Source organism: Salvelinus sp. IW2-2015, linkage group LG32, assembly GCF_002910315.2.
Source record: "Salvelinus sp. IW2-2015 linkage group LG32, ASM291031v2, whole genome shotgun sequence".
Classification (NCBI taxonomy): Eukaryota; Metazoa; Chordata; class Actinopteri; order Salmoniformes; family Salmonidae; genus Salvelinus; species Salvelinus sp. IW2-2015.
In genome coordinates this window covers 30,508,631-30,536,572 of record NC_036871.1, presented here as the reverse complement: position 1 = coordinate 30,536,572, position 27,942 = coordinate 30,508,631, and the positions used below count along the sequence as shown (strand labels likewise).

General features: G+C 42.1%; 2 protein-coding genes across 3 annotated transcripts; one reads left to right on the top strand and one right to left on the bottom strand.

Moving 5' to 3' along the window:
- Positions 1 to 12,341: 12,341 nt before the first annotated feature.
- On the bottom strand, positions 12,342 to 26,104 carry LOC111956777 (ciliary microtubule-associated protein 2-like). 2 transcript variants are annotated; one of them, XM_023977365.2, is made up of 7 exons: positions 25,604 to 26,104; positions 24,929 to 25,016; positions 24,520 to 24,690; positions 24,011 to 24,130; positions 23,616 to 23,759; positions 16,050 to 16,178; positions 12,342 to 15,879 (listed from the first exon to the last, which is right to left on the bottom strand). In XM_023977365.2, coding segments are annotated over exons 1-6 (633 nt in total). In that variant the 5' UTR covers positions 25,606 to 26,104; the 3' UTR covers positions 12,342 to 15,879; positions 16,050 to 16,070. The 2 variants fall into 2 exon arrangements, with proteins under 2 accessions (XP_023833133.1, XP_023833134.1); XM_023977366.2 differs by lacking the exons at positions 12,342 to 15,879; positions 23,616 to 23,759; positions 24,011 to 24,130; ... (1 more) ...; positions 24,929 to 25,016; positions 25,604 to 26,104 and adding exons at positions 18,169 to 18,263; positions 19,843 to 19,988; positions 20,125 to 20,256; positions 20,491 to 20,763 and having other exon boundaries at positions 16,056 to 16,178.
- On the top strand, positions 26,032 to 27,623 carry LOC111956408 (leucine rich adaptor protein 1-like). The gene is made up of 2 exons (XM_023976868.2): positions 26,032 to 26,285; positions 26,623 to 27,623. The coding sequence occupies exons 1-2, from the start codon at positions 26,091 to 26,093 to the stop codon at positions 27,154 to 27,156; spliced, it is 729 nt and encodes a 242-aa protein (XP_023832636.1). The 5' UTR covers positions 26,032 to 26,090; the 3' UTR covers positions 27,157 to 27,623.
- Positions 27,624 to 27,942: the final 319 nt, after the last annotated feature.

Sequence of the window (27,942 nt, the reverse complement as noted above, 5' to 3'; positions counted from 1 at the left end):
CACAGTGATACACTGTAATAATATAGACCATGCTGGTGAGTATGTCACAATGATACACTATAATAATATAGACCATGCTGGTGAGTATGCCATAGTGATACACTGTAATAATATAGACCAAGGTGGTGAGTATATCACAGTGGTACACTATAATAATATAGACCATGATGGTGAGTATGTCACAGTGATACACTGTAATAATATAGACTCGCTGCTGAGTATGCCACAGTGATACACTGTAATAATATGACATGATGGTGAGTATGCCACAGTGGTACACTGTAATAATACAATCATGATGGTGAGTTTTTCACAGTGGTACACTGTAATAATATAGACCATGCTGGTGAATATGTCACAGCGAGTACACTGTAATAATATAGACCATGATGTGAGTATGCCACAGTTTACACTGTAATAATATAGACATGATGGTGAGTATGCCACAATGATACACTATAATAATATAGACCATGATGGTATGCACAGTTTCACACTGTAATAATATAGACCATGCGGATGAGTATGTCACAGTGATACACTGTAATAATATAGACCATGATGTGAGTATGCACAGTGGTACATGGCAAATATAGACCATGATGGTAAGTATGCCACGTGTCACGCTCGTTTTAATAGTGAGACCAAGGCGAGCGTGTATGCGTACATCTCCTTTAACCTCATGACGCTAGGGGTCATATTTCTTAAAAAAAAAAAAAAAATAACGTTCCAAGGTAAACGGACTATTTCTCAGGTCCAGATCGTAGAATATGCATATAATTTACAGATTATGATAGAAAACATCCAAGTTTCCAAAACTGTCAAAATATTGTCTGTGAGTATAACAAAACTAATTCTGCAGGCGAAAACCTGAGAAAATCTAACCCGGAAGTGATTTCTTTTTTTTTATCTGTGTTTCCTGGCGTCTTTCTTCCATTTAAAGGGGTATCAACCAAATTCCTTTTCAATGGCTTCCTCAGGCTGTGACCAGGCTTTAGACATAGTTTCAGGCTTTTTTTTTGAAAAATTAGTGAGATTTTTCAAAACTAGTCAGGTGTCTTCTGATTAGTTCTGCGCGCGAGAGGGTAGCTCTCCATTTTCTTTTTCTCTCGATTGAATAGGTTACGGTCCGGTTGAAATATTATCGATTATGTTTGTTAAAAACAACTTGAGGATTGATTATAAAACATTTGATATGTTTCTACGACCATTACGGATACTTTTTGGAATTTTTCGTCGAACGGAACGAGGCTGTAGTTTTCTGAACATAACGCGCAACCCAAATGGCGTTTTTTTGTTATAAAAGTAATATTTATCGAACAAAAATAACATTTATTGTGTAACTGGGAGTCTCGTGAGTGCAAACATCCGAAGATTATCAAAGGTAAGCGATTAATTTTATTGCTTTTCTGACTTTCGTGACCATGCTAATTTGGGGCTAGCTGTTCTAGCATTGATTGATACACTCACAAAAGCTTGGATTTCTTTCTCTGTAAAGCATATTTTCAAAATCTGACACGATAGGTGGATTAACAACAGGCTAAGCTGTGTTTTGGTATATTTCACTTGTGATTGCATGGTATAAATATTTTTAGTAATATTTTGCGCCCTGCAATTCAGCGGTTGTTTAGGAAAATGATCCCGTAAAAGGGATCCGTAGCGCAGAGAAGTTAATGAATGAAACAATTAACAAAAACAACAAAATCAACGAACAACACGTGAAGCTATACAAAATAGTGCAGACAGCCAACTAAACATAGTCAAGATCCCACAAACACAAAAGGGAAATGGCTGCCTAAATATGATCCCCAATCAGAAACAACGATAAACAGCTGCCTCTGATTGGGAACCATATCAGGCCACCATAGACATACAAATACACCTAGATAACCCACCCAAGTCACCATCACGCCCCAACCAACACAGAGAAAAAACAGCTTACCAGGCTGATGACACACACCTCAGGGCTAGTGCGGAGAGGAGGCACAGGACGTACTGGACTGTGGAGGCGCACTGGAGACCTGATGCGTGGGACCGGTACAGGTGGCCCCGGGCTGATGACACGCACCTCAGGGCGAGTGCGGAGAGGAGACACAGGACGTACCGGAAACTCCGGACCATGGGTCGTCGCTGGAGGCACCGGACCGTGGATCGTCGCCGGAGGCTCCGGACCATGGATCGTCGCCGGAGGAACCGGACCGTAGATCGTCGTTGGAGGCTCTGGACTGAGAACCCCTGCTGAAGGCTCCGGACCGCCGACCGTCGCTGGAGGCTCCGGACCGCCGACCGTAGCTGGAGGAACCGAACCGCCGACCGTCGCTGGGACCGTCTCAGAAGGTTCCGGACTGTAGACCGTCTCAGGAGGTTCCGGACTGTAGATTGTCCAATAAAATGCATATTAATTACTTAAAAATCATACAATGTGATTTTCTGGATTTTTGTTTTTAGATTCCGTCTCTCACAGTTGAAGTGTACCTATGATAAAAATTACAGACCTCTACATGCTTTGTAAGTAGGAAAACCTGCAAAATCGGCAGTGCATCAAATACTTGTTCTCCCCACTGTATGTGATTATGGCTATAAGCTGGAAAGCTTGCTTACTCTAGTTATGACTCAGTCACAACCATTTCCTGATGTCCCTAAAGAAGTGTGTTCTACATAGTTATTGCTATCTATGCTCTTGCCAATTATGGTATTTGCCCACCATCGTCTTCCTGAGTAGATACTTGGCACAAGTGAGGACTGAGAGGCCTGAGCAGTAACAGTGCCTTAAAACCTCAAAGTCAGTTTTGTCTCTCTCTGTTTCTATAAACAACGCTAGTGAAAGTTACACAAACCAAACATGGAGCTTTTTTTCTGAGAGATGAAAAGCTATTGACGCACAACTTTTTATTTTATTGCTGTTTTAATCTATATTTTTGAACTACTGCCATATAAGTCAWAACAGTTAGTGGAAGATTAAGAAAGCATTTACAGTGTCTGAACTCTATTTCTCCATGAAATAAATGTCCTTGTCTGAAGAAGACAGTGGCCAAGAGTCTAATAGATATTCAGAAATGTGATGTGAAGCCTTCTTGAACCCCTTGGTTATGCTCAGATGGTAAAGGTTTATCACTAGTCTGACTTTGAGGGAACTACAGGTTCAATGAAGGCTTCATAAACCCTTCATAGGGCCTATATAGATGCTTCAGAAATCACTCTGTGTGCCAGTTCGACCAATATGTGTTGCAATGATTTGGAGTGAAATGTTTGACTTAAAGTTTTTCTCTTTGTTTTGACCAAACGTGTTTTATTGTTTCAGTTAGGGTCACTAAGAGGCTTTTTTGGTGGTTTTCTTATAAACATTTATGTGTTGCAATTATTGGGAGTGAAATGTTTGGCTTGAGGTTGTATACACAGTACTTTTTAAACATACATATGGCCCCAACAGACATGCCATTTCTGGGAATTCTCCTCGTGTTTTCTTTTCATTGAGAGAAAGAACAATTTCTTCATCAACAGTCCTAAGCATACTAATAATGGAATCTCTTAGATGTGGTCTTTAAACAAAAAGGCTAATTTGTTGTTCGTGTTTTCCCACAGTCATTTAACGCCTATTATGTGTGCGGTCGCATTTTTGTGTTGAGTGTTGCCCTGACTGCATTCTTCACATGCAGTTAGCTCTGTGGAACTGTTGTGGTCACCTCTGAAGTCACATTTGAAGATGATATTTTTCTTGTTTGGTTATTCGAAAGGGCCCCCTTCTGCTCTTGAAATGCGAAACTTGAAGCAAAGCACAAATGTTATCAATTAAAACGACTGAAGCGGTTTGTTTCCATCACACAAACAAATGAGGAGATRTGCTGAGGGGGCTCTGCTACATTCTCTGAGCTGCATTTTACAATGTGTGAGCTGTTATTTTGATGTGAGGTCTTAGAAATGTGGAAAGTGGAACAACATACACCAACCATTAGAAGTAACATGTCATATTAAACTCCACTGATAGCGAGCATAACAAACGAGCTAAAGGGATAAGAGAAGAAGAACAACAGCAGCCAGTGTACATTGTTTGAAGAGTGCAGACCTAAGTGAGGAAGATCATTTTCTCCATTCGAGATCTCTCATATGGTCTGTCAGTTGTTGATGTTGCTTAGATCATCCRTTCTTCCCTCCATCCCTCCCTCTGACCGATTGGGGGTTGATAGGAAATGAAGCACACCCACAACGCGCCCATTGCCTCAGCTGATAACTGGCCTCACACACACCCACACACACGCATGCACACAGCTGATAGGTGACCTCATTACAACGTGGGTCTCTACTCAACATGTTCTGCACGAATCACAGACCTTCACTCATGAGACACCAACCAGCACCAGACTACGAGAGGATAGTCAGTGTGCGTCATCGCACACATAAACACACCCACGAGCATACACACACACACACACACTTTATACCTCTTTCCATCTCCCTACAGAACCTTCCTGTTTAACTAGAGTATTTGTTACCCATTAATGTTTTATGTGAAAGGTCTGGAATAAATGCTGGGCACTTGCGTGAGAAGAAAGAGTCAAGTATCAAAGACTTATGTACAAGGAGAGTTAACATCAATAGCATGCATGTCAATCTCTCCTGGCTCAAAGATTGACTGCACCACTACTTGTCTTTGTGAGAGGTATTGACATGTTGAAAGCACTGAACTGTCTGTTCAAACAACTAGCACACAGCTCGAACACCCATGCATACCCCCACAAGTCATGATAGAGAGAATAAAGTAGACGGCACACGTCAAACGTTTGATTTATGACCCTATGTCCGGATGACGTGTGCATGCCCATATTTGAGCATCCGGTCAGGACATCCTGGTGGGAAGTGATCACGTGCTTATGCCCATATATGGGCATCCTGTTCCTGTTCTCACGCCTTAGAGTGAGTGCGAAAATATGTATATAAGGCCTTTGAAGTTGTCATGATAATTGATGTCTAGGGACCTCTTTGAACTGGGGGGGGGTGAACATTTCAAAGAGTATGGCCCCCCACCCCCTGTTTTACTGACCTTAGGGCTGTTGTCTATGAAACACGAATGTCCTGGGGTATTGGGGTTGGCAGACGCATTATAAATAAAGCCCAGAACAAGACATGCGGCCCCAGAACACTAAACAAGATTTTTTTAAATAAACCCTGAACATTAAACAGAAAATTATGTCTCCTAGGCCAATTCTCAGGGTGCTATGCGTCTCTTGTCATGAACCCAACGACAAAAGCCTTGAGGAAGTTCTGTGTGAAGCCCCAGAATGTTTTAAAGAAGTTTTGGGTACGAGTGAGGGACATATGTCTTACATATTCCAACCGGAGGATTCTACGGTTAAGATATTCACAGACAGTGGCCCCAAACCCCTTTATCAGGCAAAACACTGGTGCTAAACAAACCCCAAACCCCGTTACAAACACTGGACAGCGAAAACCCCAAAACAAGACACGATACATCACCAAACGTAACAACCAATAAGCCCGCACAAACACTAGCAGGCAAAACYAACCTAAATAGCACACATCCCAAAACCCCAACAAGGAACAGGTGAAAACAATTAGACAGAAATAAACGAAAAGGAAAAAGGGATCGGTGGTAGCTAGTAGACCGGCGACGACGACCGCCGAGCGCCACCCGAACAGGAAGGGGAGCCACCTTCGGTGGTATTCGTGAGACACCAACACTCCACAAAATTGTTTTCCAATCAATCGGCTCATGAGCCCTTCCAACTCTTGGGTATTCATGTCTTTGCTCAACGATCCTTAATAATAATCCACTAAGACCTGTCTTCGGGCATTCACTTCCAAGATTGAATCAGAGCATGCATAAACAATCACGCTAACTGTACAGGCTAAAGGTGTACGGAAATGCATTWCKAGCCTGAGGTTCCCTTGGGACACCACAGACAGATTTCCTGAGGTGTCATCATCAGYTGATAAATTGAACGCATACAARGTGTAACCCRCTGCAAAATKATTTCTGTCAATAGGTAAAGAGAGATCTTTTAGATGCCTCCCTGTAGCCAGGAATAGATTGTAAAATTCTTGCACAGATATGTGGTTATTAAATTGTAGTTGGAAAGCCTTAGAGAGCTACATACTCTGCATTGAAGTGTTGAAAATTAAAGTTTTTTTAATCTAAGCTGCCCGTATTAGAGGCGTGATCAACCAAACCTATAACCACGTATCGGGGTAAAGGGCCTAGAAAAAGGTTTTCTTGACTGCAGATTCTACTGCCCACAGGTATGCTAAAGGTTTTCATGGTAATTCTTTGGAGAGGGTAAAGGGAGGGTAAATTTCCTTTCATCAAAGCCTGTGAGTGACCCAGACGAACTGCCGGAGATACAGACACTTTTTTAATAAAAAGCGTTGCCCCCAACACTTTTAAACTAAAGTCCCCGTCCTGGGCAGACATCAGGCAAAACTCATCCTTGGCCCTGGTTAATTTTACTCTTAAATCAACCGAATTTAAGAGTAAAAGTTCTTGAAAGAAAATGTCAGAGTGTATAGGCCCTAGCAGATGAAACTCTGGAGATTCGGGCACAGTAGCGAGCGCGTGCCGCCAGTCCTTCGTTTGCACCGGTGGAAGGGTCTGTCGATTCCATAGAGCCTCCTGCAGTATCCTTGCTAAACAGCCCGGCGCTGAATTGTGTRTTGAGAGTGTCTTCAGAGTAGTTGAGTAAACACTCCATGATGGCCCTATAAGGGTATGTGGCACTGCTTTGACTGATTAGGCATTCACCCAAAGTCACGTCCACTTGGGAGAAGATGGTGGCCAAGGGGTAATTAATGAGACTCACTTTGGCATCGCTTGCAATATTTGTGCCATCTCTTTTGGTCACTTTTAGACGTAAATGCACCAAGGTGTTGTTGAGGTCCAGATAGTTGTCACCGTGGCCTGGTATGAAAAATTCTATAGGACCGTTGTCGGTAATGGCAGAGAGTGGGGCTATCTCCACATAACTGGACCTCTCTATTGAATGTTGGGTTAAAGGGGGCCGTGAAAAGATCGAGCTCTGTCTTTATAGCTTCAGAGGACATGCGGTGTYAAAGAGCCATGTTGCTTGTTCTTTTAGAAAATACTTCAGAGTATTCTTTTTGTCGTTTTTGGTCCAGACCTCCTCAKTTTACCACGTCTTTGACTTACTGAGTTTCTTTTAACTGTTAACCTCCGCTTTTTAGGGGCAAGCCTGCGCCTTATACCCGGAGGTCTCTTTTTTGGTCTTCGAGACAACATCATAAGCCCCGAGCCTTCTTGATGCTCGGCATCTGGTGACGCCCTTCTGGTCATAGCATTGGCTACAACCTCACTTACTATATTTTTAGCCGCTGATTTTAAATGCTGTTTGGCTATGCTGAGGCCTCTCTTCATAAACGGTAAAACCATCCTAAAGAGGTTACGAAATATACCTCCTATCCCCGAACCGTACATGGTCGGGGATCCATAATAGCCAGGTAACCCATTACCCACTTGAGGAACATAGTATGAGACATAGCGGTTAGGGTCGAGATGTTAGTGGTCCATAACCCTTTTTAATTTATTTGTATTATGTTTATAAATATATATATAATACTAATATTATATATGTAGAGAGGTTTTGGTGGGTCTAAAGTGGAGTTTTACAATRGTTTTACCATAAGTAAATTCAATGTTTTCGTTCTGATCCGTTTTAAGCTCAACCAGAATGTTTTCAATATATTTCTTGCTTACAGGTACGTAGTGTGGCTTGTCGTAGGTGACAGTGACTATGTCCCCGTCCTTTCTGTCTATATGAACTGTTCTCAGGAGGGGCACACAGCTGTCTCCGACCCTTTGATAGGATATGATGTCGGTATACACAAATATGTTGTAAAATCCTGCATGTATATCCGCAGGGAATGGGAATAATTTATCTTTCACATACGTCCATTTATTGGGACCCATCCCCAACATGTAGGCTAAATTAGCGCTGGTCTTTATACCCCGTCAGCATCCCCTGAGATTTGTACCTGTTTATGTATAGGGTTGTAGATCAGGAATATTTCCATATTTTTCAGTGTTAGGAGTTCATTCAACTCTGAGACGATCCTGTCGACGGTTCTATAGAACCCTTTTTTAAGCTTAATAAATTTCGCAGGTTAAGATATCTTTTTGCAATAAAAATCACAGTCCTTATCTTTGATATTATACCAACTATGGGGGTATGTAATCTCGCTGAGACCTACTTCCCAGGCCTCTGATAACTCTGATAACTGATAACTATAGGCTTTGGAAAATTGGTTGTATAATTCGAACTCTGATTATTACGATATATATGTGCAGACGCATTACTGGGGAGAGTCAGGTAGAAGCCGCTGTYTTCCATGATGCACTCCTGTGTACACAGGAATGATGGTGTATTTATCATGCATGAGGGTTTAAGTCAACCCCCYATGCCTCCACCACATCGTGCTCTAATACCCAACTGTTGAACTTTGGGGCCAGTTTTTCCAGCGGACCAGCACCCATTTTTTACCCTTTTCTCTKTTTTGATCTAGAATCTCCTCCACGTGAAAGACTTTGTCTTTACCCAACTGTACCTTCTGTAATTCCTTCTCATAAAAAGATCCCTCTATAAGCTCCCCGTCATAATCTTTTAACTTGTAGACAGGGGGTATGCGCGGTAGACATTTGGTAACGGTGAACAACTCATCACTGTAACCTTGCTCATATTTTTTTGTCAAAAACACCCCTCAACTTGGATATACGCACCAAGTCCCCCTCTATGAATTTAAAAAATAATATTTTTCTTACGGCGAAGGGGGAACAAACCATACAGATTTTTAAAGACTTGAAAAGAGTTTTCAGAAGAGACCTCGGAGGGCTTCATACGTATACTCTTATGGTAGCTGTTGTTGTACCCCTTTACTAAATCTTGAACTATATCGATATATCTATGCGTGTTGTGAGCTGTAAAATATCGCCACATCCGCTCCTTCAGAGTTCTGTTAAAGCGTTCAACAACTGAAGCTTTCAAATCCGAGCCTGTAGCACTTTCTTGTGGGCCCCTCCTTCCTTCAAGATAGAGTCAAAGGCCCGGGTCACCTCTGCCCCGCTCTTATTTTTTAAGCCCCTTACAAATGCTATTTTAGAGAAAATATCTATAACCGTTAGCATGTAGCAATTTCCATCATTTTTATCTGCAAGGGCCTGCATGTCACATAGATCCGCCTGAAATTGGGTAGAAAAAACTATTTATTGGAAATTGTTTTCTTACAGGTTTATGTAGAGTATGTGCATCCTGCTCTGATAACCACTCATTCACTTTAGCATCGCTTAACAGGCTACCTGTTTCTTCGGCTATAGCTCTCTGGAAACGCTCTTTACCCCCATAAGACCCGTGGTTAGAGGGATTATAATAAATGTTATTATAWATGTTATGTTATTACGCTATGCCCTCCGACAAACCATCAAACAGGCAAAGTGTCAATACAGGACTAAGATCGAATCGTACAACACCGGCTCTGACGCTCGTCGGATGTGGCAGGGCTTGCAAACTATTACAGACTACAAAGGTAAGCACAGCCGAGAGCTGCCCAGTGACACGAGCCTAACAGACGAGCTATATTACTTCTATGCTCACTTTGAGGCAAGTAACACTGAAACATGCATTAGAYCATCAGCTGTTCCGGACGACTGTGTGATCACGCTCTCCGCAGCCGATGTGAGTAAGACCTTTAAACAGGTCAACATTCACAAGGCCGCAGGGCCAGACAGATTACCAGGACGTGTACTCAGAGCATGCGCTGACCAACTTGCAAGTGTCTTCACTGACATTTTCAACCTCTCCCTGTCTGAGTCTGTAATACCAACATGTTTCAAGCAGACCACCATAGTCCCTGTGCCAAAGAACACCAAGGTAACTTGTCTAAATGACTACCAACCCGTAGCATGCACACGTGAAGCAAAGCACCATGAAGTGCTTTGAAAGGCTGGTCATGTCTCACATCAACACCATTCTCCCAGAAACCCTAGACACACTCCCAATAGATCCACAGACGATGCAATCTCTACTGCACTCCATACTAACCTTTCACACCTGGACAAAAGGAACACATATGTGAGAATGCTATTCATTGACTACAGCTCAGCTTTCAACACCATAGTGCCCTCAAAGCTCATCACTAAGCTAAGAACCCTGGGACTAAACACCTCCCAGGGTTCCCAGGGTTCAACCCAACCAAGCAGTGCGGCTTGGTTGGGTTGTGCTTCGGAGGACGCGTGGCTTTCCACCTTCATCTCTCCCGAGCCCGTACGGGAGTTGTAGCGATGAGACAAGATAGTAATTACTAGCGATTGGATACCACGAAAATTGGGGAGAAAAGGGGATAAAATAAAATAAAAAATAAAAAAAACGTTTGCCGATGACACAACAGTGGTAGGCCTAATCACCGACAACGACGAGACAGCCTATAGGGAGTAGGTCAGAGACCTGACAGTGTGGTGCAAGGACAACAACCTCTTCCTCAACGTGATCAAGACAAAGGAGATGATTGTGGACCACAGTAAAAGGAGGATAGAGCACGCCCCCATTCTCATTGACGGGGCTGTAGTGGAGCAGGTTGAGAGCTTCAAGTTCCTTGGCGTTCACATCACCAACAAACTATCATTGTCCAAGCACACCAAGACAGTCGTGAAGAGCTTTCTTAAAACTGCATTGTTGGTTAACGGCTTGTAAGTAAGCATTTCACTGTAAGGTCTACCTGTTGGGTTCGGTACATGTCTCCTCTGAACAGTTGATGTTGAGATGTGTCTGTTACTTGAACTATTTAAAGCATTTCTTTGGGCTGCAATTTCTGAGGCTGGTAACTAATGAACTTCTCTGCAGCAGAGGTAACTCTGGGTCTTCCTTCCTGTGGCGGTCCTCATGAGTGCCAGTTTCATCATAGCGCTTAATGATTTTTGCAACTGCACAAAGTTCTTTATATTTTCCAGATTGACTGACCTTTTTGTCTTAAAGTAATGGACTGTCGTTACTCTTGGCTTATTTGACATGTTCTTCCCATAATATCGACTTGGTCTTTTACCAAACAGGGCTATCTTCTGTATACCACCCCTACCTTGTTACAACACAACTGATTGGCACAAATGCATTACGGAAAGAATTTCCACAAATGAACCTATAACAAGGCACACCTGTTATTAATTGAAATGCATTCCAGGTGACTACCTCAAGAAGTTGGTTGAGGGAATGCCAAGAGTGTGCAAAGCTGTCAAGGAAAAGGGTGGGTTTTACGTACGTCTCTAAGAGGGAACGCAACACCCTGCTACAACTCAACTCCCCGTGGAGTGAAAGAGGTATGGGACTGTAGGTGCGAGTAAGGATGACAAAAGGCAGAGAATTGACCGTTTACTAGGAATTTATTGCTTCCTTCACACTGTACATTTGGGGAAAAGGGGCTGGATGGAACCAAAGCAAAGAAAGTAAAATGTCAAAGCCCCCTCTCCTACCTTACCTGCCTACCCACTACTTACCACCACCCTGTACTCTAACCAAAATACAGGGTGTGGCCCGCCCAGGTCTTACCTAGTGTGTATAGACAGTAAATACTACGGGTTATGTATGCCCGTGGGCCTCTTGGTGCCTTCCCCCCTGGGAACAAATGAAACAGAATATTACAAACAATTTTACAAAAAAAAGAGAAACACAGGACATAAAATAGGCTCTATCTGACTGAGCAACAAACTAACACAGAACCAATAGCTCTCTCAGCAACAACTAACATAGTACATCCCAATTCTCTCTTAACAACCAACACAGGACACACTAATCATATATCTCTCAGCAACCAACATATGACATACCAATTCTCTCTTAYCAACCAACACATGATATAACCCTCAGCTCTCTTCTGAGCAACAGAACACTGGCTTATATAGAAGGAGTCTAATGGGATACAGCTGTATCCTGACGAGGGGGCGGGGTCAGCTCTCCAATCATCGATGTGGCCGACCAATCAGCTGCTTGGGGGGAATTTCAGGAAGCCATCCTGAAACACACACATACAAAACCACAACACAGAAACTGGGGAACATAACAGTGGGTACTTTGAAYAATCTAGAATATAAAATATATTTGTATTTGTTTAACACTTTTTTGGTTAGTACATGATTCCATATGTGTTATTTCATAGTTTTGATGTCTTCACTATTATTCTACAATGTYGAAAATATTAAAAACAAAGAAAATCCCTTGAATGAGTAGGTGTGTCCAAACTTTTTACTGGTTCTGTACAGTAACAGCTAATTACATTGTGACATTTCGATCTTTGACAGGGGATTTTCTGTGTTTCACACAGTACCCCCCGTCCCATCCCACTTACCCCACCCCCTCCCTCTTCCAGAGACAGAAATCCCCTCCCAGCCCCTTTAGTCGACTTCCAACCCCGAATCCCAAGGCCTTTTCCCCCCCTCATTTATTTTTCTTGCCAAAGAATTTGAACAAATGACCTCCATGTGCGTGTGTGAAGGAGCCCCATGGGAAGCAGCCAAGAAGAATATATTGCTGACTGAACACAAACATTGACTTCATCAAAAAGCATACTCTGATGTTCTCCATATGGTCACCTGGTACTGGCCCGCCATTCACTGCCACTGACAGCAGGGACTGTTACATACGTAAGTCGCTTCACTGGTGGGTTTAACTAACCATGCCAGTCACCCATCCCACATATGTAGCCTACATACAGCATCTGACATAGAAAGACTGGTGTGTGTTGTCAGTGACACCGGTTACACAACTCACGATATGTCTGTATGGGTTTCTTTGGAACGTTATGGGGGAACTTCTTTAACGAAGGAGAAAACTAAAGGAGAGTAAAACAATAACAGGTGCATAATTCCATACACGGTTTGAATGTTAGAAAAGTCTGAGCCGTAGGTTGAGAAACTTTGAAACAACATCCTCGACTGTGTAATGATGACTGGTAGACGCTAAACATTTGGAGACCATGAGCCTTGGTTTGTCTCCTCGTGTTTTGAACCCGAAACCAGAGCAGAGGGAGGGGTGAAGCAAGAGACAAGAGACAAGAGACAGACAAATTGGAAAGGAAAAGGAAAAAATAGCAAAGAGAAAAAATCCCCAGTGTTTGGTTTACTTTTAGTTTCAGGTACCACTCTCATTCTCATCTGAAACATTGGTTTTTCTTGGGAACAGCCAGAGGTATTTGACCTCATTCACGTTTCACTGCAGGATCATTCAGTCAGCGGTAATACCGCTCCCTAGGTGATGAACCCTTGGAGTATTATAAATTATTGAAAAACTCAAACACACTAACTTCCGAAGGCGTAAGGGGAAAAACCAATAATTTACAGCCATATTTCATCTGATCATRATTCAGCTCCTCTATGAAACACGAGTGGTCCCATGACACTGACCTGCACCACCAGGAATGTGTGCTTCACAGGATTATGGGTGGATTTGGCTGCTGAAAGAAGAGAGATGTCCCCCTATCTAGATTGGACCAYGCTGGAGAACCAAGCTGGAGAACCAATCTGTACTAGCAGATCTAGAAGAATTCTGCCAACACTCTCCTCTGCATGTCAAATGGAACATGGCAGAGTTTTCAGAACTTTTGGCAATAACAACATTTCTCCATCAGAAAATGGAGAAACAAAGATCTCGAATTGCAGGGGTTTGCTAATGATATTTTCTAACGGTCCAGAGAAAATAGGGATCTTCTTACCCTCTGTGTCCTGCTATATTATGGTGATTAGCTAACAATGTTTATCCAGGGACACAGAGTCCAAAATGCAAGAGAGAGAGAGAACCATCTGGCTGGTCCTGGCTGTGGCATGCAGCGCTGAGAGACCTGGGSCCTGTTCAGGAGAGTGCAATGTTACAGAACATTCAGATGTGTTGTGTAGAACATAGAGTGCATTCGGAAAGTATTCAGACCCCTTGACTTTTTCCACATTTTGTTACGTTTCCTCATCAATCTACACATAATACCCCATAATGACYAAGCAAAAACAGGTTTTTAGAAATGTTTGCAAATGTATAAAAAAGAAAAACGGAAATATCACAGGTATTCAAACCCTTTACTCAGTACTTTGTTGAAGCACCTTTGGGAGTGATGACAGCCTCGAGTCTTCTTGGGTATGACGCTACAAGCTTGGCACACCTGTATTTGGGAAGTTTGTCCCATTCTTCTCTGCAGATCCACTCAAGCTCTTTCAGGTTTCATGGGGACTATTGCTGCACAGCTATTTTCAGGTCTCTCCAGAGATGTTTGATCGGGTTCAAGTCCGGGCTCTGGCTGGACCATTCAAGGACATTCAGAGACTTATCTCGAAGCCACGCCTGCGTTGTCTTGGCTGTGCGCATAGGGTTGTTGTCCTGTTGGAAGGTGAACCTTCGGCCCATTCTCAGGTCCCAAGGGCTCTGGAGCAGGTTTTCATCAAGGATCTCTCTGTACTTTGCTCCGTTCATCTTTCCCTCGATCCTGACTTAGTGTCCCAGTCCCTGCCGCTGAAAAATATCCACAAAGCATGACGCTGCCACCACCATGATTCACCGTAAGGATGGTGCCAGGTTTCCTCCAGACGTGACGCTTAGCATTCAGGCCAAAGAGTTCAATCTTGGTTTCATCAGACCAGAGAATCTTGTTTAAGTACCTTTTGGCAAACTCCAAGCGGGTTGTCATGTGCCTTTTACTGAGGTGTAGCTTCCGTCTGGCCGCTCTACCATAAAAGCCTGATTGGTGGAGTGCTGCAGCGATGGTTGTCCTTCTGGAAGGTTCTCCCATCTCCACAGACGAAGTCTGGACCTCTGTCAGAGTGACCATCGGGTTCTTGGTCACCTCCCTGACCTTGGCCCTTCTCCCCCAGTTTGGCCGGGTGGGCCAGCTCTTGGAAGAGTCTTGGGGGTTCCAAACTTGTTCCATTTATGATTGATGGAGGCCACTGTTGTCTTGGGGACCTTCAATGCTGCAGAGACACAGATCCCCAGATCTGTGCCTCTACACAATCCTGTCTCMGAGCTCTACGTACAATTCCTTCGATCTCAAGGCTTGGTATTTGCTCTGACATGCACTGTCAACTGTGAGACCTTATATTGACAGGCGTGTACCTTTCCAAATCATGTCCACAATTGAATTTACCACAGATGGCCTCCAATCAAGTTGTAGAAACATKTCAAGGATGATCAATGGAAGCATGATTCACCTGTGCTCAATTTCGAGTATCATAGCAAAGGGTCTGAATACTTATGTAAATAAGGTATTTCTGTTTTTTATTTTTAATACATTTACCAAKATTTCTAAAAACCTGTTTTCCCTTGTCATTATGGGTTATTGTGTGTAGATTGATGAGGGAAAAAATTATTTGAGACATTTTAGAATAAGGCTGTAATATAACAAAATGTGGATACTTTCCAAATGCACTGTATATGGTTGTCTGTGAAGAACAATAGGACATCATGAGTTGACTCTATTTGTTACATTTCTATCTGCAGTGTTGTGAACATTTTCACTCGTGGAATTCACCCCTGGTCCTAGCTCCTAATCTGGGGCTGTGGACTGTACTGGAGGTATCCCATCCTACTCATTATTCTCTTCTGGGCATTAAAAGGAAAATCCTGCTGATTGTCTCCAGAGTAACATTCCCTGGGGTTATTTATTCAGGAATGTTAATGTGATTAGAATCTGCATGTATGGCCCTTAATGTGGCCCCTATCAGGCAGCTGATCAGACGTACCGTCTCTCTGGTTGCGGCGCTTCTAGTTAACCAACAACACTGATGCAAAAGGAATCCGTTGACGGTGTCATCTATCTGAATGATGGGTGCTTTAGAGGAGCATGGCCATTATAGATGTATGTCTTTATGTCCATCAGATGGCATCAGAAGCTCTAGAATAGATGGAAGACAAACATTAAAGTTGTAGGAAATAGCTGACGGGATGACCATTTTGGGGTAATTCTTGGCTTAATGTTTTCCCTGTTGCACTTGCTCTCATGTCTTGTTAGAGATTCAGTAGGACTTGAGTACTTCCTGGGTATGATCCACTGTAAATATTTACATGTGCATGTCTTCTTCTTCTTCAGTCTCCAGTGAAGAGGTCGTAGGGTCCTCGTTTGCTGATGTGGCGACTGAGAAGCACCTCAGTGAAGGTCGGTAAGTTGTAGGTACCAGGACACAGACCAGAGTCCTGAACACAGAGAAGAAAACATCAAACACCCATAAGCATCTGTCTGTGTTGTCTCTGTCTGTGTTGCTGCTGGTGAAAAACGAAATGTCCCCCTTATTCCCCCAATAAACCTTGTTCATTCATTCATATATTCTGTTTCCCCTATACAGTTGAAGTCAGAAATGTACATACACTTTGGTTGGAGTCATTAAAACTCYTTTTTCAACCACTCCACATATTTCTTGTTAACAAACTATAGTTTTGGCAAGTCGGTTAGGACATCTACTTTGTGCACGACACAAGTAATTTTTCCAACAATTGTTTACAGACAGATTATTTCACTTAAAATTCACTGTATCACAATGTCTTCTTCTTCTTCAGTCTCCATTGTCCTCTCAATTATCTTGTTTGTCTATCAACTGGCTCCACTGCTCTTTATGGTATTATAAAGCATAAACACCCAAAATGCAACACAATTACAAATCTGAGAGAGGTTCTCTCTACACATACGATCCATTAAGTTTTACTATCACTTCATCTCTCTGTAGGCTCCTAACTGAAACCAGCTGTATGGTCCTGGCCTGGGCCATGTAAATAAATATGCATGAGGCAGAGCTATCTATTAACAATGCTTTTCCTTTTGCTGATTTCCCCCTCTTTTCCCATTCTCTGTCAGTTAAAGCTGTGTACCAAACTTCCCCTGAGGAGAATTTGAGCAATTCTCAAATTCCTTGTGGATAGTGTATTTTCTGACATGGATATGTTGAGACCTCAACACTTGAGTGTTTATATTTTCTTCAAGAAAAGTAAACTGCCTGTTGAGTTCGTTGAGTGTTTTCTTGCGTAATTGTGCAATAAAAGTCCATAAAGCTCCCCACCCAACCCAACTGGTTTTTGTTTGCTAGTCYAGGCCCTTCCACAAATCATGTGACCCAGGAGGATTTCCTCCCTGGCCCAGTGGCCTCGTTTGTAACACCGTGTTATTCTGACCCCCGACTCGCCGCATGCAAACCCATACGCCACGCTTTGACATCATCATCATCATGGACTCAACAGGACACGGACTGAAATATATGTTRCTCTATCTATTTAAACAAACATAGATGTGTGTGTGTGTGTGTCCTGCTCTGGTCCAGTCAGGTCTAGGACAAACAGATCCTCTCCCTACTGGTGTGAGTCTCTCTGGTTGTGGTTTTATATCCACTTCTCAGCGACCTTCAATACTTCATGCCTCAACTGGTTTGGCAGAAAACCAGGGTTACTCCACAAATAACCCACACACCCATTTTATGATTCATAAATAATAAATCACAGCTAATTTCACTGACAGCTGTAGTAAAGCCTAATCTGCTTATAATGGTGGCCTTCAATGACATCCACATCTAGACCACATTTCTGCTGTTTGTTTAATTTAACGATTTCCCTGAAACTGGAAGGCAGAAGCCGGAGTTGTAAAAAATCAACATAACACTTTKAAAGTCAAATTTGAATGGACAGCCTACCTCATGTAATGCTGACCCTCAGGTCATCAGACACCACCCTGAAAGCATTCACCTGGAGACTAATATTTMACTATCCCCTGTGGCATTAGTAACTTCATTTTTATATTCACTAACTCTACTCTTGACTAACCTCTCAATCTTTGAGGAAATGTTGTGTCAACGCGTTGCTGTGCAACTGCAAGTAGTGATCTAACTTATGTTTTCCTCATATCAAATCAGAGAGACTGCTATAAGCCAACTCTGACAGTGAAGGGCAAAACATGTTTCATATTTAAGGCTTGACATGGAATACAAACATACAAACACTTCTATCTCTGATTGGACTGTGATTTCCTTGGTTTCCCAAGCAGTGAAGGTCATGAACTAATACTGCCCTCTACAGACCTTCTTCACACATAACAAGTAACTTTGAATCAGGTTACAGGATCTTTCATTTTATTTTCTCAAAAGTGTGTGTGTATGTTGGCGTTGTGTTCAAGATTGAGCTGGTGCTTAATTCTTTTCTCAACCTGAGGAGTGTAGAGCTGCAACGGCCGAAACCTCATCTGGCGGCCGATAGTAGGGCATCCTATGTGGGGGAATGTTGATGGGGTTCAGCCTCTCCCTGGAAAATCAAATTGGGATTTAACATGTGTCAGCATGGATCTACTGGTCACAGATGATGTCGAGTGTGGTGTGATCCGTGATCCAAAGGTCAACAAATAAGTATAAAAAGTTATAATACTTCTCTCACCAATCTACACACAATACCCCATCATGACAAAGTGAAAACATGTTTTTAGATTTTTTAGCAAATTTATTGAAAATGAAATACAGAAATATATAATTTATGTAAGTATTCACACCGCTGAGTCAATACATGTTAGAAWCACATTTGGCAGTGATTACAGCTGTGAGTCTTTCTGCGTAAGTCTCTAAGAGCTTTCGCACACCTGGATTGTACAATATTTGCACATTATTTAGTCAATTTGGTTGTTAGTCATTGCTAGACAGCCATTTTCAGGTCTTGCCATAGATTTTCAAGCTGATTTAAGTCAAAACTGTAACTAGGCCACTCAGGAACATTGTTGTCTTGGTAAACAACTCCAATGTATATTTGGCCTTGTTTTTAGGTTATTGTCCTGTTGAAAGGTGAATTTGTCTCCCACTGTCTGTTTGAAAGCAGACTGAAACAGGTTGTCCTCTAGGATTTTGCATACCCATAACATGATGCAGCCACCACCATGCTTGAAAATATGAAGAGTGGTACTCTGTGTTGTGTTGGATTTTCCCCAAARATAACACTTTGTATTCAGGACATACAATTCATTTATTTGCCACATTTGCAAAAAGGATGCATGTTTCTGAATATTTTTACTCTGTCATGTAGGTTAGTATTGTGGAGTAACTACAATGTTGTTGATCCATCGTCAGTTTTCTCCTATCACAGCCATTAAACTCTGTAACTGTTTTAAAGTCACCATTGGCCTCATGGTAAAATCCCTGAGCGGTTTTCTTCCTCTCCGGCAACTGAGTTAGGAAGGACCGCCTGTATCTTTGTAGTGACTGGGTGTATTGATACACCATCCAAAATGTAATTAATAACTTCACCATGCTCAAAGGGATATATATATATTTTTTACCCATCTACCAATAGGTGCCTTTCTTTGCAAGGCTTTGGAAAACCTACCTGGTCTTTGTGGTTCAACCTGTGTTTGAAATTCACTGCTCGACTGAGGAACCGTACAGATAATTGTATGTGTGGGGTACCGAGATGAGGTAGTCATTCAAAAATCATATTAAACACTATTATTGCACACAGAGTGAGTCCATGCAACTTATGTGACTTGTTAAGCAATGTTTTACTCTTGAATTTAAGCTTGCCATAAAAAAGGGCTTAAATATTTATTGACTCTAGACATTTCAGCTTTTCATTCCAGTTTGACATTATGGGGTATTGTATGTAGGCCAGTGACACAAAATCTTAATTTAAAATGTGGAAAAAGTCAAGGGGTGTGAATACTTTCTGAAGGCACTGTATTACTGTAGCTTTCCCATCACATTGTTACTAAGCTGATGTGAACTTAAGCTATAAATGATCTTGTGAATGTATCTGAGTTTCATAAATAATACACATCAGTATTAAGTAACCTCTTGCCAGCCACAACATAAAACTAAGCCCTCAGAAGAAAGGTTGATCCTACTGGTTGAAGTTGTCCTTGTGCAGGTCATGTAGATATCTGGGCATGCGGGACTTGAAGACGTAGCGATAGCCAGCGTTAACGTTTTTCTTCAGAGTTTTCCTCGTTCGCTTCTTAGCCAGGTTGTAACGTCCCACTCCCACTGTGGTCTGGTTGAGGTGAAGAGAAGTGGGTGTCAAGATAAGATTTAAGGTCTTTCCTCAACTTAAAACAGGTCTATTTGGTCCGTATAAGAAAAAGAAAAGTAAAAGCAAGATGAAGATTGATGATGTCAACATCACTCACATAGTTCCCCTGCATCAGCCTCTCGGCCCTCAGGGTGATACGAGGAGAGGAGGAGAGGAAGGGAGGAGGGTTGCGGTTCTCCACTTTGGGCAGACAAACATCTTCATAGAATCCATGACCAGAGTGTCTCTGCTGTTATTGTTTGATGTGAGTTTGAGGTATAAGACTGGAGGTGAGCCAGCTAACTACATCTGATTACTACATCCATGCTGCTAAAAGAGCAGGAACATATTCTGAATATTACTCTAATTGCATGGATATGATCACTTGTTAGCTACTTGATATTTTAACTACGTTAGTCTACAATACGCTATATCAATGTGTTTACATTGTGGAATGAGTAGACTATGACAGGGCTGTACTGACCGCTGGCCGTGGGTACTGAGGCAGGGAACCCAGGTAGATGCGTTCTGTAGGGAGGGAAGGGTACTGCTCTAGGGTGCCAAACTTGCCGTGGTGTCTTTTCTCTGGTCGCAGGACGTCCTCACATAAGACCTTTGCTGGTTTGGCGACCATAGCCAGATTCAGATTGGCTTTTTTCTAGGGCAGGAAGGAGGCAAAATAACCCAATTATTCAGAAATAGCATGTGAAGGGATGTCCTCAAGGCAAGCAACATTCAAGCAGGGTTTTAGGTTGAAATACACATCAAACATGTAGTTTCCTTTTCAACTGCTTATCACAATAGAAAGAAAATTATGAAACATAATGTAGTATGAAAAATGATAATTTAATGAGTTCACGATGGAATGGATCAATTCTCAATCTTCACAGAGGATCATGATGACATACCATGAGATATCAATTCTCAATCTTCACAGAGGATCATGATGACATACCATTGAGATATCAATTCTCAATCTTTCACAGAGATCATGATGACATACATAGAATATCAATTCTCAATCTTCACAGAGGATATCATGATACATACCATGGAGATATCAATTTTCCAAGATTATTACAAATTTTATGAATATATTTCATTCTCCATCTTCAAGATCATTGATGACATACCATAGAGATATCAATTCTCAATCTTCACAGAGGATCATGATGACATACTATGAGATATCAATTCTCAATCTTCACAAGAATCATGATGACATACCATGAGATATCAATTCTCAATCTTCACAGGATCATGATGACATACCATGAATATCAATTCTCAATCTTCCACAGAGGATCATGATGAATCCATGAGATTATCAATTATCAATCTTCACAGAGGATCATGATGACATACCATAGATATCAATTATCAATTCTTCACAGAGGATCATGATGACATACCATGAGATATCAATTATCAATCTTCACAGAGTCATGATGATTTACCATGAATATCAATTCTCCAATTCGTCTGCAATTCCTCTACATGCACTTTAACAGCTCTCTTAACAACACTCAATGCGCTCCCTCACCCTTTTGAATATGTTATTCTTATAATTGTTCATGAATATATATTTTTTATTTACCTTTTATACAGATTCTAATTGAGATCAAATCTAATGAAGGGCCTAGTTACCGGGCAGCAAAATATCCACAGTGATTGGGTTGTCTCGTCGGCCAGTGAAGAGGTCGTAGGGCCTCGTTTGCTGATGTGGCGACTGAGAAGCCACTCAGTGAAGGTCGGTAAGTTGTAGGTACCAGACAACAACCAGAGTCCTGAACACGAGAAGAAAACATCAAACACCCATAAGCATCTGTCTGTGTTGTCTCTGTCTGTTGTTGCTGCTGGTGAAAAACGAAATGTCCCCTTATTCCCCAATAAACCTTGTTCATTCATTCATATATTCCGTTTCCCTATACAGTTTGAAGTCGGAAGTTTACATACACTTAGGTTGGAGTCATTAAAACTCGTTTTTCAACACTCCACAAATGTCTTGTTAACAAACTATAGTTTTGCAAGTCGGTTAGGACATCTACTTTGTGCATGACACAAGTCATTTTTCAACAATTGTTTACAGACAGATTATTTCACTGTATCACAATTCATGGGTCAGAAGTTTACATACACTAAGTTGACTGTGCCTTTAAACAGCTTGGAAAATTCCAGAAAATTATGTCATTGCTTTAGAAGATTCTGATAGGCTAACTGACATAATTTGAGTCAATTGGAGGTGTACCTGTGATGTATCTCAAGGCATACCTTCAAACTCAGTGCCTCTTTGCTTGACATCATGGGAAAATCTAAATAAATCAGCCGAACCTCAGAAAAAATGTGTAGACACACCACAAATCTGGGTTTCCTTGGGAGCAATTTCCAAACGCCTGAAATACCACGTTCATCTGTACAACAATAGTACGCAAGTATAACACCATGGGACCACGCAGCCGTCATACCGCTCAGGAAGGAGACGCGTTCTGTCTCCTAGAGATGAACGTACTTTGGTGGGAAAAATGCAAATCAATCCCAGAAACAACAGCAAAGACCTTGTGAAGATGCTGGAGGAAACAGGTACAAAAAGTATCTTATATCCACAGTAAAACCAGTCCTATATCGACATAACCTGAAGGCTGCTCAGCAAAACCGCCATAAAAAGCCAAAACTGCGGTTTGCAACTGCACAAGGGGACAAAGATCGTACTTTTTAGAGAAATGTCCTCTGGTCTTGATGAAACAATAATAGAACTGTTTGGCCGTAATGACCATCGTTATGTTTGGAGGAAGAAGGGGAGGCTTGCAAGCCGAAATACACCATCCCAACCGTGAAGCATGGAGCACGGGGCACATCATGTTGTGGGGGTGCTTTGCTGCAGGAGGACTGGTGCACTTCACAAAATAGATGGCATCATGAGGCAGGAAAATTATGTGGATATATTGAAGCAAATCTCAAGACATCAGTCAGGGAAGTTAAAGCTTGGTCGCAAATGTTCTTCCAAATGGACAATGACCCAAGCATACTTCCAAAGTTGTGGCAAAATGCTTAAGGACAACAAAGTCAAGATATTGGAGTGGCCATCACAAAGCCCTGACTCTCTACCCTATAGAAATGTGTGGGCAGAACTGAAAAAGAGTGTGCGAACAAGGAGGCCTACAAACCTGACTCAGTTACACCAGCTCTGTCAGGAGGAATGGGACAAAATTCACCCAACTTATTGTGGAAAGCTTGTGGAAGGCTACCTGAAACGTTTGACCCAAGTTAAACAATTTAAAGGCAATGCTACCAAATACTAATTGAGTGTATGTACACTTCTGACCCACTGGGAATGTGATGAAAGAAATCAAATCTGAAATAAATCATTCTCTCTACTATTATTCTAACATTTCACATTCTTAAAATAAAGTGGTGATCCTAACTGACCTAAAACAGGGACGTTTTACTAGGATTAAATGTCAATTGTGAAAAACTGAGTTTAAATGTATTTGGCTAAGGTGTATGTAAACTTCCGACTTCAACTGTATTGGTATATCTGATACATCTGATCTTTTCTCCAATATATACACAGCAAAAAATCACATTCACATTTAAGGACTACAAACTCACCACTATGAGGTCTGGGAAGCGTTCCACTCCAGCACTGAAGTCCATCATGGGACAGGAGCCAATCGGCTTCCTCCTCCTCTCATCCAGCAGCCCAGACGGGATGCCCCCCTTCCCATAAGCCCCTGGGCCTGGAGTAGTTTGCTTCTGTCACATGACAAGGAGAAATTACAATAATACCATTAATCAATTATCTTCTACCCAGTGGAGAAAAAGGAAACCTTTTCTTCCTTCTAGGGATTTTTTACATGCCACTGTGCTGCTGCTCGCTCCTTAATAGTCTAGTCTGGGTTACCGTAAAGCACTTGACCAATGTTCTAGTACCACAGTGACTTACTTGTATGTGAGTATCGGTATGTGAGTATTTGTCTCCCTCTAGTGACGGGTTACTGCATTACCTTCATTAAGTCTTTAAACCTCTCCTCCCTGCTGTCACACACTCCTCTCACACTGTACGGCTTCTTACAGAGCTCTGTGAAGTCCTGGATGTCATACCTCCCTGGGCCTACCCTGCTTCTCTAGGTTGTGGAACAGCTTAGCATTAGTTACACTGGAACCTTCCACCAATATAATTATGTTTCATCAGTTTAGATCACATTATATAACACATTCCATTGATTGTTTGGTTGTAATATTAATTTCACACAGCTACATTTGTGTACAGAATCAAAATATAATTAGCCTTCATACTGGCTTGGACTGGAGCTGAAAAGTCCCTAAACTGTTGCCCTCATTACAGAAGCATCAATGCATCTATATAGGACAACATGACAGACCAAACAAAAATAACAGGGTCTATTTCAGTGTCAGTTCTGTGATGTCGTGAAGTGATAGATGCTGTATGAGACAGAAATAATTTCCTAACGGATACAAGTCATCATCATTATGATGGATGCTGCTCCCTCACCAGTAGGCGGTTGGTCAACCATGTGTCTCTATACAGCAGGTGGGGCATCTGAGCCTGCTGGGCCATCTCCTGCCCCCTCTTCCACCCTGGTCCCCTGGCCCTGCTCTGGACTACCTGAGGGCTGAAGTCCCCTGTGTCCACCTCATACCGACCTGGACTCAGTTTACGCTCCTGACACAGACAGAGAGATACACAAACAGGAGTGGAATAAAATAGAATTTAATAGAAAATAAAATATTACTTTATTATTTCAGTTGTAGTTTGTTAGTTCAGCTCAAAACATGGATTGCACACACACACATTTAGGAGGAGAGTCATGCAAAGCCTTGACACATACTGTATCTTCCAAGTAAAATGTTTTGAAAATCACATCAAATCGAATGAGATACTGTAATGTGCTTTTATTTACCAAGTCACTTATCAGTCTCTTGCAGTGGTTGATTTCTGTGAACGTGCCAATCTTCTTTTTGGATGGGTAGACTCCTGAAACATCAAACCTTATGGAGAAAAAGAAGATTGAAAGAGTTTATGATTGTTATTTATTTGATGCTATAGACCTACAATGCTATAATAGATATTTACAAGAGATGTTTACAATCATTATTGATTGTTATGTTTCATAGGGGTAATTTCATGGAAATATTAGAAACAAAGAACCTTGCAGACTGTGTTCCAAATGGAGCCCCTGTGAACTTTTTGTTGCTCATCTTTGATCATAACCTATTCCCAGGCATATCCCAATCAATTACAGCAAATGTCAGATGGCTATTCTTTACCTGTCCCAGAAGTGACGTCAATGCCAACTCTGACGTCATGTGACATGTAATTAAGTCGTTATCTGGATCCATAATGTAAGCCAGCATAAGCTTGTCAATTGTTTTATTATAGTTGGCTATACTAGACATGTGTTCATAAGTAAATTAAATAAATACATCTAACAATGTATTCGTATGAAATGGCTATTTAAGTATAAAAACGTATTTTACACATGCTCGCATATTCTGCAGGTTCCCACTATCTCTCAATTGAGCACGGGTAGGCTACTTGCCGACTGCAGTTCATATTCAGGTTCATATTCACCTACATTTACATTCCTGATGTTTTTGTGCGGACTGGGTGGACCCACGTCTAGCTGTCGACGAGTGGCATTGCCTCGGCACATATCAGGTTACCTGTTGTTGGCTGTCCACATCTGTCCGTCTCTGACAGTGATTGCGTAACAATATCGACGGCCTTTGAGAATAATTAATTAAGTTAAGCTATCGACGCATCCAGTTATTTTTCACGTTTTTGCAATAGCTCACGATTCTTTTGAAACCCGTCAGTGGAAAAGTTTGCTCCAATCTCTCAATGGAATCCTAGTTCATTATGGAGCGTTCAGGAACACAATGCGCACGTGAGGGCTTTTTTTCAAGTTGACTATGCCTGCGGGCAAGCTAACATGTTTTGTGTCACAGGTAATTTGTCAGGGCTGATTTCCAATATACTGTTTGCTTGGATCGTTGCGCGTAAGCTACCCCTAAAATTCTCTAACAATTCTATATTCAAGTAGAATTTCATAATATTTTATTATGGAAGAAGAGTCATTTCCAGATTTGAAAGAGCTGGAAAATAAAATTGGGATGAAAACTCCGGAGAGCCTGTTGAGGTGGATGCAGGGGGATGCTTCGCTCGGTGTTGAGTGGAGTTCCAATCGTCCTGAGGGGAGAGACAACCGCACCAGCGACAGTCTGACCGACAAGATCAGAAACTTGAAACTGGAGATGGTAAGGATTCCTTTGCAGAATGCAATTTTTAATAGTTCTGTACGATTTGATTATACAAACTGTGTGTGTGCATTCATTTATTCTGTTCAGTTGTTCTATGACTGGGTTTATTTTTCAAAGCTATACAAATGCTGTATAGAACTCTCCCACCAGACCATGTTTGGCTGGCATTAGTGACAACCACTTCACCTTTATTATTGACAGTCATTGACAGTTCTGTCACCACACCACCCCCCTCACCCAGCTGAGGGCCCTCATGTCATTCAAAACATTTTAGGTCTAAATTCCTCTGCTCACTACTGTCATCTCACATTCCCTCCCCACCCTCCTCCCACAGGGCTGTCTGCGTGCTGCAGACGTGCGGATCCTGCACCAGCTGGTGACGGTGCATGAGGCCATGGAGGCTGTGCGCTGGCTGCTGGAGGAGCGTGGCACCCTTACCAGCAGGGGCAGCAGCCTGACAAGCAGCCAGTGTAGTCTGGCTGAGGGGCCTGGGTCTGGCTTGTCCCCTTGCAGAGAGGGCCTGAGTCTGGCCCTAACTAGCTGGCGGAGTCCTCTAAATGATGCCAATGAAGAACCAGAAGAGTTGAAAGTACCAGATAGCATCTCTGGGGACAGCTACTTCCATATGCTCACCAATGCCYTTTCTTCTAATGACACAGGGTTGACTCTAGAGGGCGTTGTTAGCCCTCCTGAGAGGACAGGAGAAACTGGGACACCGCACTGTGGTCTCCCAGAGGAGAGACAAGGGGCCTCGGACGGTGACATCGTGGGGGTGGAGGAACAGACCATTCCCAGTTGTGAGGTTCTGTTGGGGTATGACACTCAGTGGTGCTGGGTGGAGTCTCAAGACGATGTGACGTTTCTCTGATGTTATAAGCGCAATTCAAAAGATGCTTTATGACATGAAACCTTCCCTCTTCGCCTACCAAACTTAGATGCAATGGTGCCAGTTGGACATGAAGTGCAGTCCTGGACTAAGAGTGACATTTAAATTGACATTAAAGTGTCCATGGTGGACTGGATGAATGCTAGTAGCATTGTTCTCTAGAGGAGCAAAATCAAGGCGTACTCATATTTTGATTTAGCTACTTTGGTTTGTCAGTTGCCCTTTTGCTTTTCAATGAGTCACCGTTGCCACTTTCAACAAGATGTAAATCAGATCGATGTCAATCATGTTCTCACTATCACATGTTTTGCTAGAGAAAGCTTATGCATTGATGTTATGACATGTCATAAATGGATGCAGACATTTGACTTCTAAAAGTGAAATCTGTTCCTTCTGAAATGCCATTAAGCCCATCACAACTCCAGTGTGATACTATAATGAACCCTTATCTTTTGGATGCAAATGTGTTACTCAGAATATTATTCTGTTGAATTTTTTTTTAAAGGATAATGATGGTGCTCAATTTGACAATTTTTTGCCCAACCATACTGTCTCCAGCTGCACATTTTTATATAATAGGCCTAAGAATGCATATCATTGGTTGACTTCAAGACAGTGCTCAGACCTTTGTGTGTCCTGTTCCTGTCCGTTGGAAGTTGGTGAGCCCCAGACATTGTCCAGCAGCTTGATAGGCTGATGACGTGCGAGAATGCCAGCTATGTCGGGAGATAGCAGTAACCTACTGCTGTTTAACAATTATAGGACTGC